This window comes from Trichomycterus rosablanca, chromosome 5, assembly GCF_030014385.1.
Source record: "Trichomycterus rosablanca isolate fTriRos1 chromosome 5, fTriRos1.hap1, whole genome shotgun sequence".
Classification (NCBI taxonomy): domain Eukaryota; kingdom Metazoa; phylum Chordata; class Actinopteri; order Siluriformes; family Trichomycteridae; genus Trichomycterus; species Trichomycterus rosablanca.
In genome coordinates this window covers 38,108,361-38,118,610 of record NC_085992.1, presented here as the reverse complement: position 1 = coordinate 38,118,610, position 10,250 = coordinate 38,108,361, and the positions used below count along the sequence as shown (strand labels likewise).

The 10,250-nt window shown below is 42.1% G+C and overlaps 1 protein-coding gene across 1 annotated transcript; it reads right to left on the bottom strand.

Moving 5' to 3' along the window:
* Positions 1–51: 51 nt before the first annotated feature.
* Positions 52–9,904, bottom strand: galm (galactose mutarotase). The gene is made up of 7 exons (XM_062996153.1): positions 9,718–9,904; positions 3,863–4,017; positions 3,169–3,375; positions 1,392–1,473; positions 572–722; positions 314–488; positions 52–172 (listed from the first exon to the last, which is right to left on the bottom strand). The coding sequence occupies exons 1-7, from the start codon at positions 9,902–9,904 to the stop codon at positions 95–97; spliced, it is 1,035 nt and encodes a 344-aa protein (XP_062852223.1). The 3' UTR covers positions 52–94.
* Positions 9,905–10,250: the final 346 nt, after the last annotated feature.

Genomic DNA, 10,250 nt, shown 5'->3' with positions numbered 1-10,250 from the left:
TAAAATCAATGTGTACAGAAAGCTGTACCAAACATTTAACCTTTGAATAAATTGTGGCTCTTATTTGCAAGATAACAAATATAATTTTGAGATTTCATGCTACAGAGAAAGTAAAGCGTGTGATGTGATTGTACTCCTCTCTTGGCCTTAGTAGAGCATCAGGAAACTGGGTCTGCAGAGGGACAGAGTGAAATCAAAAATAATAATCTGATCATTGATTACTTACTTTATATAAAATTGATGAAACAAATATATAATAGGTTAAACAGATCAGCCATCATGTATATTGTACTGATATCATGCTTTTCAGTACCTGATTAACAGCATCTGGCCAGTTTTGAGTTTCCAGACAGAAGGCACTATGTTTGGGGTATGATGCCCCTCCTTTCCCTTTAATAGTACCATCCAGGAAGTTGGAGGTATAGAACTGAACACCAGGCTGGGTGGTACTCACCTCCAGAACACGCCCTGACCCATGATGCTCCACTCTACAGAACAGCAAAAAAAAAAATCAACAAATTCAAGTAGTGATGGATTCAGAGCCAGTCTCAGGTTCATTGTATGGTTTTACCTTGCACACTTAATCTCCAGTTTTGGTTGTTCTGGAAACCGAAGGCAGAAGTTGTGGTCAAACCCTGGTCCAGGAAGTTCCTTCAGTCTAGACCCAAGAGCAATGGGCTTATGGAGGTCAAAGAGTGTATTATCTACAGGTTTTATCTCTCCTGTGAAGAACACCTTTCTTAAATGACAAGCTGTAAAATGAATCACTGTCTGTTCTATTGTACGAGAACTGAAAAGGTGTTAACTCACAAAGCAGAATTTTTTTCTTAACTGCCAAACAATACAAAGACGAAAACATGTAGTCACATTAACATCACATCCAGTACTTTTTTATGGGCACTGCATAGCTGTATGCTTAATTTCCTGCACTTGGATAAAATAGTCCCCTAATATTTTTGATTACAGAGAACATTATTCTGATAGGCACAAGAAGGTCTCAAGAGCAATAAACATACATCTAAGCTCTGTTCAGTTCATAATATACAGGTGGAGAAACTAGGAAACTACAGCTTGACTACCTGGTTTAGGGCACCTATCAACAGCAATCAACAAACTGAAACAGCACCAATTAGAATGGCTACTGTAACAAATTGTATTAGCTGCTGCAACTGGAGCCACTGTGTTGGAAGCAAATATATCCAAGGGTACTTATGGAACAGTTGCCTTTCCTGAAGCCTACCCACACTTGCAAAGACTCCCCATTAAAGTTTAGTTTGTATTTTATTAATCTATCAACACAAGCATAAGCCAGCATTAATGTGAAATAGGGGTACATGTAAGATTGTATGTGTGTATTTATAATATGAAAAATAATAGGCAGAAATTGCTACCTGTAGGGATCATGGTGTCGTTTACAGGCAGGTAGGCATCTGCTGTGATGCTCACCTGATGATCATAAATGTCTGGTGCACCCTGACAGGAATGAAGAATAAACAGCACAAACAAAACTTTGTGTATATGAAACATGAACATGATAAGTTTTGGTTGTGCCTTTTTTAACCCGTCCTGTTCATAATCTAGAGAATTCACCGCTAATGCCAAGTTCAAACTACATGACTTTCCAAGTCGTCAGGTCGCTGTACAGTTTACACTACACAACTGGATCTCTTGTAATCGGGAGTCTTACAAGTCGGTGTGGCTTTCACACTACACGACTGATTGGCGATAGGGGGTTTCACACTACATGACCTATCACCAACTGGAATCGCAGGCGAACTTCACTGGTCTCCCAAACTACGTTTTGTCACAAAAACAGCCACGAGAAGTGATGAGGGGTTTAATGATACTACATCCAAAAATGCACGTCAACAAGTAGCGAGCGATCAAAATTTGTGCGCTGATGTGCAACGTAAAAACACGGAGAAAAAATAAATGAATCCGAGTGGATTTGGCTACACGAACAGCATGGATTGTTCTACAGTATAGTGAGTTGAACGTTAATAAATATTTTTTGCAATGCAACGTTGGTGTTATGTTTTGTAGAGAACGATAAGGTCAGAAATACTGTATAAAACGTGTGTGCCGATGTATTCTGATATAAACTACATTATGCCCCTGTCCCACGTTTTTACAACTCCTACCCTGCGTTTCCCCCTCACACCGTATCTTGTGTTCTCATTGGCTGTTCGACATAGCACAGTCGTGCAACTCAGATCCAGATATTTGACAAGCTAGATATATTTCTTCGGTCGCCGAGCGCTCAGCGAGCCACTCCGTACAAGTTGTAGAGTAGTTCACACATACCGATTGAGAGCCGAGTTTCGATCGCAGAGTGAACGCAGAGTTGCTCCCGAGCCGCTAAATCTAGCGCCGACCGGTCGCCGAGCAAAAATCAGGCCAAAAATCTTGTAGTGTGAACTAGGCATTAAACACAAGCAAACTATTTACCATTGTGCTTGGGTGGCACAGCGGTCTAATACTCTAAATCTCCACTGTGGAGAGTTTAAACACATGACCTTCGAATCTAAGCAGTTCTTTTGACCTGGCCAAGGATCCAACAGCCTTGTCTGAGAAGGGGGAGGGTTTCTACTAACTGCTACTGCACTGGAGATGAGGTGTGTTCATATGACTCTCTGTATGAATTACAGCTCTGTAACAAGCAGCTGACAACTGCTTGTGCGTCGATGAGGGTGTGTGATGGTCTGCAGCTCTAGCCAGAATGGGATTGGTGCAAGCAGAGATTTGGAAACAACTAGTAAAAAAATGTAAAATGAACTTTTATTTTACACTGCTGGACATGGCAGTGCCTGAGTTCCAGGGGGTTTGAATCCCAGGCTGGGCTCACAAATACAAAAGGCACATGGCGTTACATGAACCAAGCCATTGGGGGACACATCTATGCACCCTTAGTGCCGGTCCCAAGCCCGGATAAATAGGAGGATTGAGCCGGGAAGGCCGCCTGGTGTAAAAACTGTGCCAAATCAAATATGTGGATAAATGATCCACTGTGGCAACCCCTAACAAGAGCAGCCAAATGGAAACATTAATTCATCCTTAATTTAAAACGTGGGACGTTCTTCTTTACAGATAACATCTCTCACCTGTGATTTTATAACATTTACCTGAATATTAAAAACTGAAAAGATGAAATATGAAAGTGAGTCTCACCTGTCCAGCCAAGTTAAAGTAAGAGTGATTGGTCAGGTTGATTGGTGTTGTTTTGTCAGTTTGAGCGCAGTACTCCACACTCAGTGTGTTTTCCTCTAGCTTGTAGATAACAGAAACCTTTAGATTGCCAGGATATCCTTCATCACCATCAGGACTAATGTGGCTCAGTCTGACTCCATCAGGCACAGGCCCACATGTCCACACTGCCTAAACAAACAGTAAAAACATTGTATTATCATTAATATGTAATTTAATCAAGATCTGAACAGCACAGATTTATACAAGCTTACTGCTCAAAGGGTTTTTAACTTGTGGGTCAGGGCCTGGTCTCTGGGGGGTTGTGGGTGTAGTGTTATAATTTAATGCTTTAACAGTATAGGCTATATACTAGTAGAACAAAATTTTATTTTTATTCCTAAAAACACTTGAATTATACACAGATGATAAAACAGATAAGGCATTTTTTATTATCTGGGCTATCCATACTTGTGGGGGGTTTGGTGGCCCGAATTTATAAGTGTATATGTGCACTGAATGGATATTAAATTATAAATAATAAAAAAAAGTTAATTTCAGGATGCAATATCACAATATTTTGTTTTACAATAATTTAAGCCACAAAGGTATTCCCACTACAGAAAGGGTTATTTAGACAAACACAGTTAAAGTGTTACTCAAGTTTATGTGTACTTACCTTATCAAATCCCCTAAGGCCACCATGCAGTGCATTAGGTCCATTATTATTGGCCAGGTTATAAACCTTTCCGTCAATTACAAACTGTCCTTTGGCAATGCGGTTAGCAACTCGTCCAACTACAGCTCCAAAGTAGCGTGAATTCGTGAGATAACCTGTAAATTAATAACATTTACCATCAACAAAGACTTTGTTATTATGTAGTTTTATTTATGAAGCAAATTTAGTGTAACCCATAGTTAAAACATATATAAATGGGAATGTAGCCGCTCAGGTGGCGCAGCGGTAAAACACACGCTGTTCACCAGAGCTGAGGTCTCGAATACAGCCTTCCTGGCTGAGTGGCTACATGAACAACGATTGGCCTGTTGTTCAGATAAGGGGCGGGACTAAAGCCGGATGGGGACTTTCTCTCAGACTAGTGCGATTATGACTATTGCTGGCTGGTTGGTGGCGCCTGCACGGAGATGGGGAAGGAGTGCGGTAAGGGGCGTGGCCCTCCGTGCACAGCGCTGTATCCCACTGCACTCGTCAAGTGTAGGTGATAAGATGTTCGATTGCTGTGCACGTTTCGGAGGGGGCGTGGAGCAGCCTCGTCCTCCCCAATCAGGAGCAGGGACCAGCATTAGTGAGAGGATGAATGACGGGTAGAAATTGGATGCGCTAAAGTGGGAGAACAAAATAATATTAAATGTAAAAAAATAAATGGGAATGTAAATAAAAAACGACCGGTGGGACGACCGGTCTATGTGAGTGTGGAATCTTCATATGCTGTATATATATATATAAATAATGTGTTTGGTTGCTACCAGTAATCTGAACTAGAAGGAAACAAATATGTACATGAACTTAATTGAGTCATAGCAGAAATTAGACATTAACAAAAAGGCTATTTGGTTGGTTATATTTGGTTATACTGGGTTTAAGAACCTGCAGTGACAGTGTAGCAGATACCATGACATTATTGTGTTTCTTCATTTTTTTGGAATTTTATTTAAAAGCACTGGCATTATAGAACATTTTCCACAATTAAACATAGCCAATGACAGTGGCTATGACAGTTTCCACTGTATATATATATATATATATATATATATATATATATATATATATATATATATATATATATATATATATATATATATATACAGTGTATCACAAAAGTGAGTACACCCCTCACATTTCTGCAAATATTTTATTATATCTTTTCATGGGACGACACTATAGACATGAAACTTGGATATAACTTAGAGTAGTCAGTGTACAACTTGTATAGCAGTGTAGATTTACTGTCTTCTGAAAATAACTCAACACACAGCCATTAATGTCTAAATAGCTGGCAACATAAGTGAGTACACCCCACAGTGAACATGTCCAAATTGTGCCCAAAGTGTCAATATTTTGTGTGACCACCATTATTATCACTGCCTTAACCCTCCTGGGCATGGAATTCACCAGAGCTGCACAGGTTGCTACTGGAATCCTCTTCCACTCCTCCATGATAACATCACGGAGCTGGTGGATGTTAGACACCTTGAACTCCTCCACCTTCCACTTGAGGATGCGCCACAGGTGCTCAATTGGGTTTAGTCCATCACCTTTACCTTCAGCTTCCTCAGCAAGGCAGTTGTCATCTTGGAGGTTGTGTTTGGGGTCGTTATCCTGTTGGAAAACTGCCATGAGGCCCAGTTTTCGAAGGGAGGGGATCATGCTCTGTTTCAGAATGTCACAGTACATGTTGGAATTAATGTTTCCCTCAATGAACTGCAGCTCCCCAGTGCCAGCAACACTCATGCAGCCCAAGACTATGATGCTACCACCACCATGCTTGACTGTAGGCAAGAGACAGTTGTCTTGGTACTTCTCACCAGGGCGCCGCCACACATGCTGGACACCATCTGAGCCAAACAAGTTTATCTTGGTCTCGTCAGACCACAGGGCATTCCAGTAATCCATGTTCTTGGACTGCTTGTCTTCAGCAAACTGTTTGCGGGCTTTCTTGTGTGTCAGCTTCCTTCTGGGATGACGACCATGCAGACCGAGTTGATGCAGTGTGCGGCGTATGGTCTGAGCACTGACAGGCTGACCTCCCACGTCTTCAACCTCTGCAGCAATGCTGGCAGCACTCATGTGTCTATTTTTTAAAGCCAACCTCTGGATATGACGCCGAACACGTGGACTCAACCTCTTTGGTCGACCCTGGCGAAGCCTGTTCCGAGTGGAACCTGTCCTGGAAAACAGCTGTATGACCTTGGCCACCATGCTGTAGCTCAGTTTCAGGGTGTTAGCAATTTTCTTATAGCCCAGGCCATCTTTGTGGAGAGCAACAATTCTATTTCTCACATCCTCAGAGAGTTCTTTGCCATGAGGTGCCATGTTGAATATCCAGTGGCCAGTATGAGAGAATTGTACCCAAAACACCAAATTTAACAGCCCTGCTCCCCATTTACACCTGGGACCTTGACACATGACACCAGGGAGGGACAACGACACATTTGGGCACAATTTGGACATGTTCACTGTGGGGTGTACTCACTTATGTTGCCAGCTATTTAGACATTAATGGCTGTATGTTGAGTTATTTTCAGAAGACAGTAAATCTACACTGCTATACAAGCTGTACACTGACTACTCTAAGTTATATCCAAGTTTCATGTCTATAGTGTTGTCCCATGAAAAGATGTAATGAAATATTTGCAGAAATGTGAGGGGTGTACTCACTTTTGTGATACACTGTATATATATATATATATATATATATATATATATATATATATATATATATATATATATATATAGGGTTTGGACAATGAAACAAACACCTGGTTTTAGACCACAATAATTTATTAGTATGGTGTAGGGCCTCCTTTTGCGGCCAATACAGCATCAATTCGTCTTGGAAATGACATATACAAGTCCTGCACAGTGGTCAGAGGGATTTTAAGCCATTCTTCTTGCAGGATAGTGGCCAGGTCACTACGTGATGCTGGTGGAGGAAAACGTTTCCTGACTCGCTTCTCCAAAACACCCCAAAGTGGCTTAATAATATTTAGATCTGGTGACTGTGCAGGCCATGGGAGATGTTCAACTTCACTTTCATGTTCATCAAACCAATCTTTCACCAGTCTTGCTGTGTGTATTGGTGCATTGTCATCCTGATACACGGCACCGCCTTCAGGATACAATGTTTGAACCATTGGATGCACATGGTCCTCCAGAATGGTTCGGTAGTCCTTGGCAGTGACGCGCCCATCTAGCACAAGTATTGGGCCAAGGGAATGCCATGATATGGCAGCCCAAACCATCACTGATCCACCCCCATGCTTCACTCTGGGCATGCAACAGTCTGGGTGGTACGCTTCTTTGGGGCTTCTCCACACCGTAACTCTCCCGGATGTGGGGAAAACAGTAAAGGTGGACTCATCAGAGAACAATACATGTTTCACATTGTCCACAGCCCAAGATTTGCGCTCCTTGCACCATTGAAACCGACGTTTGGCATTGGCACGAGTGACCAAAGGTTTGGCTATAGCAGCCCGGCCGTGTATATTGACCCTGTGGAGCTCCCGACGGACAGTTCTGGTGGAAACAGGAGAGTTGAGGTGCACATTTAATTCTGCCGTGATTTGGGCAGCCGTGGTTTTATGTTTTTTGGATACAATCCGGGTTAGCACCCGAACATCCCTTTCAGACAGCTTCCTCTTGCGTCCACAGTTAATCCTGTTGGATGTGGTTTGTCCTTCTTGGTGGTATGCTGACATTACCCTGGATACCGTGGCTCTTGATACATCACAAAGACTTGCTGTCTTGGTCACAGATGCGCCAGCAAGACGTGCACCAACAATTTGTCCTCTTTTGAACTCTGGTATGTCACCCATAATGTTGTGTGCATTGCAATATTTTGAGCAAAACTGTGCTCTTACCCTGCTAATTGAACCTTTACACTCTGCTCTTACTGGTGCGATGTGCAATTAATGAAGATTGGCCACCAGACTGGTCCAATTTAGCCATGAAACCTACCACACTAAAATGACAGGTGTTTCAGTTATTTTGTCCAACCCCTGTATATATATATATATATATATATATATATATATATATATATATATATATATATATACAGTGTATCACAAAAGTGAGTACACCCCTCACATTTCTGCAGATATTTAAGTATATCTTTTCATGGGACAACACTGACAAAATGACACTTTGACACAATGAAAAGTAGTCTGTGTGCAGCTTATATAACAGTGTAAATTTATTCTTCCCTCAAAGTAACTCAATATACAGCCATTAATGTCTAAACCACCGGCAACAAAAGTGAGTACACCCCTAAGAGACTACACCCCTAAATGTCCAAATTGAGCACTGCTTGTCATTTTCCCTCCAAAATATCATGTGATTTGTTAGTGTTACTAGGTCTCAGGTGTGCATAGGGAGCAGGTGTGTTCAATTTAGTAGTACAGCTCTCACACTCTCTCATACTGGTCACTGAAAGTTCCAACATGGCACCTCATGGCAAAGAACTCTCTGAGGATCTTAAAAGACGAATTGTTGCGCTACATGAAGATGGCCAAGGCTACAAGAAGATTGCCAACACCCTGAAACTGAGCTGCAGCACAGTGGCCAAGATCATCCAGCATTTTAAAAGAGCAGGGTCCACTCAGAACAGACCTCGCGTTGGTCGTCCAAAGAAGCTGAGTGCACGTGCTCAGCGTCACATCCAACTGCTGTCTTTGAAAGATAGGCGCAGGAGTGCTGTCAGCATTGCTGCAGAGATTGAAACGGTGGGGGGTCAGCCTGTCAGTGCTCAGACCATACGCTGCACACTACATCAAATTGGTCTGCATGGCTGTCACCCCAGAAGGAAGCCTCTTCTGAAGTCTCTACACAAGAAAGCCCCCAAACAGTTTGCTGAAGACATGTCAACAAAGGACATGGATTACTGGAACCATGTCCTATGGTCTGATGAGACCAAGATTAATTTGTTTGGTTCAGATGGTCTCAAGCATGTGTGGCGGCAATCAGGTGAGGAGTACAAAGATAAGTGTGTCATGCCTACAGTCAAGCATGGTGGTGGGAATGCCATGGTCTGGGGCTGCATGAGTGCAGCAGGTGTTGGGGAGTTACATTTCATTGAGGGACACATGAACTCCAATATGTACTGTGAAATACTGAAGCAGAGCATGATCCCCTCCCTCCGGAAACTGGGTCGCAGGGCAGTGTTCCAGCATGATAATGACCCCAAACACACCTCTAAGACGACCACTGCTTTATTGAAGAGGCTGAGGGTAAAGGTGATGGACTGGCCAAGCATGTCTCCAGACCTAAACCCAATAGAACATCTTTGGGGCATCCTCAAGCGGAAGGTGGAGGAGCGCAAAGTCTCGAATATCCACCAGCTCCGTGATGTCGTCATGGAGGAGTGGAAAAGCATTCCAGTGGCAACCTGTGAAGCTCTGGTAAACTCCATGCCCAGGAGAGTTAAGGCAGTTCTGGGAAATAATGGTGGCCACACAAAATATTGACACTTCAGGAACTTTCACTTAGGGGTGTACTCACTTTTGTTGCCGGTGGTTTAGACATTAATGGCTGTATATTGAGTTATTTTGAGGGAAGAATAAATTTACACTGTTATATAAGCTGCACACAGACTACTTTTCATTGTGTCAAAGTGTCATTTTGTCAGTGTTGTCCCATGAAAAGATATACTTAAATATCTGCAGAAATGTGAGGGGTGTACTCACTTTTGTGATACACTGTATATATATTGAAATTACAAAACGTTAAATATTAAAGACTGTTCAAAATCCACCATAACAGACCTAATAATGAAACAGTTTAGAAGAACTTACATTCTAGATCGTCGAAGCCTAAAACTATGTCCGAACTTTGTCCATTCCGGTCAGCTGTTTTGATGGACGTTATAACACAGCCTAAAGAAATGATTTCTACACTCACGCTGCTGGATCGCAGAGTCCATTTCTCTATGGAGCACTGTGCAGAAGATAAAGTTATAACCTCTCTCTGCACCTCCGTCATATCTGCTAAATCACAGTAACAAACCGTTAATCAAACTCTGAAACTACCAAACAGTCAACATGTGATCAAACCTGAGGAAAAAGATTTATCGTTCCGACATCCGTATTCTGATAAATCCCGCCCCCTCCACTGCCTGCTGACCAATAGTAATAAACCGCATGTTATTCGACTGGCTGGTAGATTGAACTCACCATTGATTTGGATTGTATGAGTCGATTCCGATTCGTCGGTCAGCTGCACATAGGATGGTATTTTGCCTAATAATAAAGCCACTGTCAGTCTCAAATTCCATTCAAATACAATATCCACATGATGCATTACTTTATTTATGTGGTGTTTTGTTAAG

What these genes read in the sequence shown, in the direction of transcription:
- galm (XM_062996153.1), bottom strand. Translation starts at nt 9,904, where the DNA reads ATGACGGAGGTGCAGAGAGAGGTTATAACTTTATCTTCTGCACAGTGC. An exon ending in AGGCTTCGACGATCTAGAAT is followed by an intron (nt 4,018 to 9,717) that starts GTAAGTTCTTCT and finishes ATTAATTTACAG; the next exon opens with GTTATCTCACGAATTCACGC. An exon ending in ACTTTAACTTGGCTGGACAG is followed by an intron (nt 1,474 to 3,168) that starts GTGAGACTCACT and finishes CATTCCTGTCAG; the next exon opens with GGTGCACCAGACATTTATGA.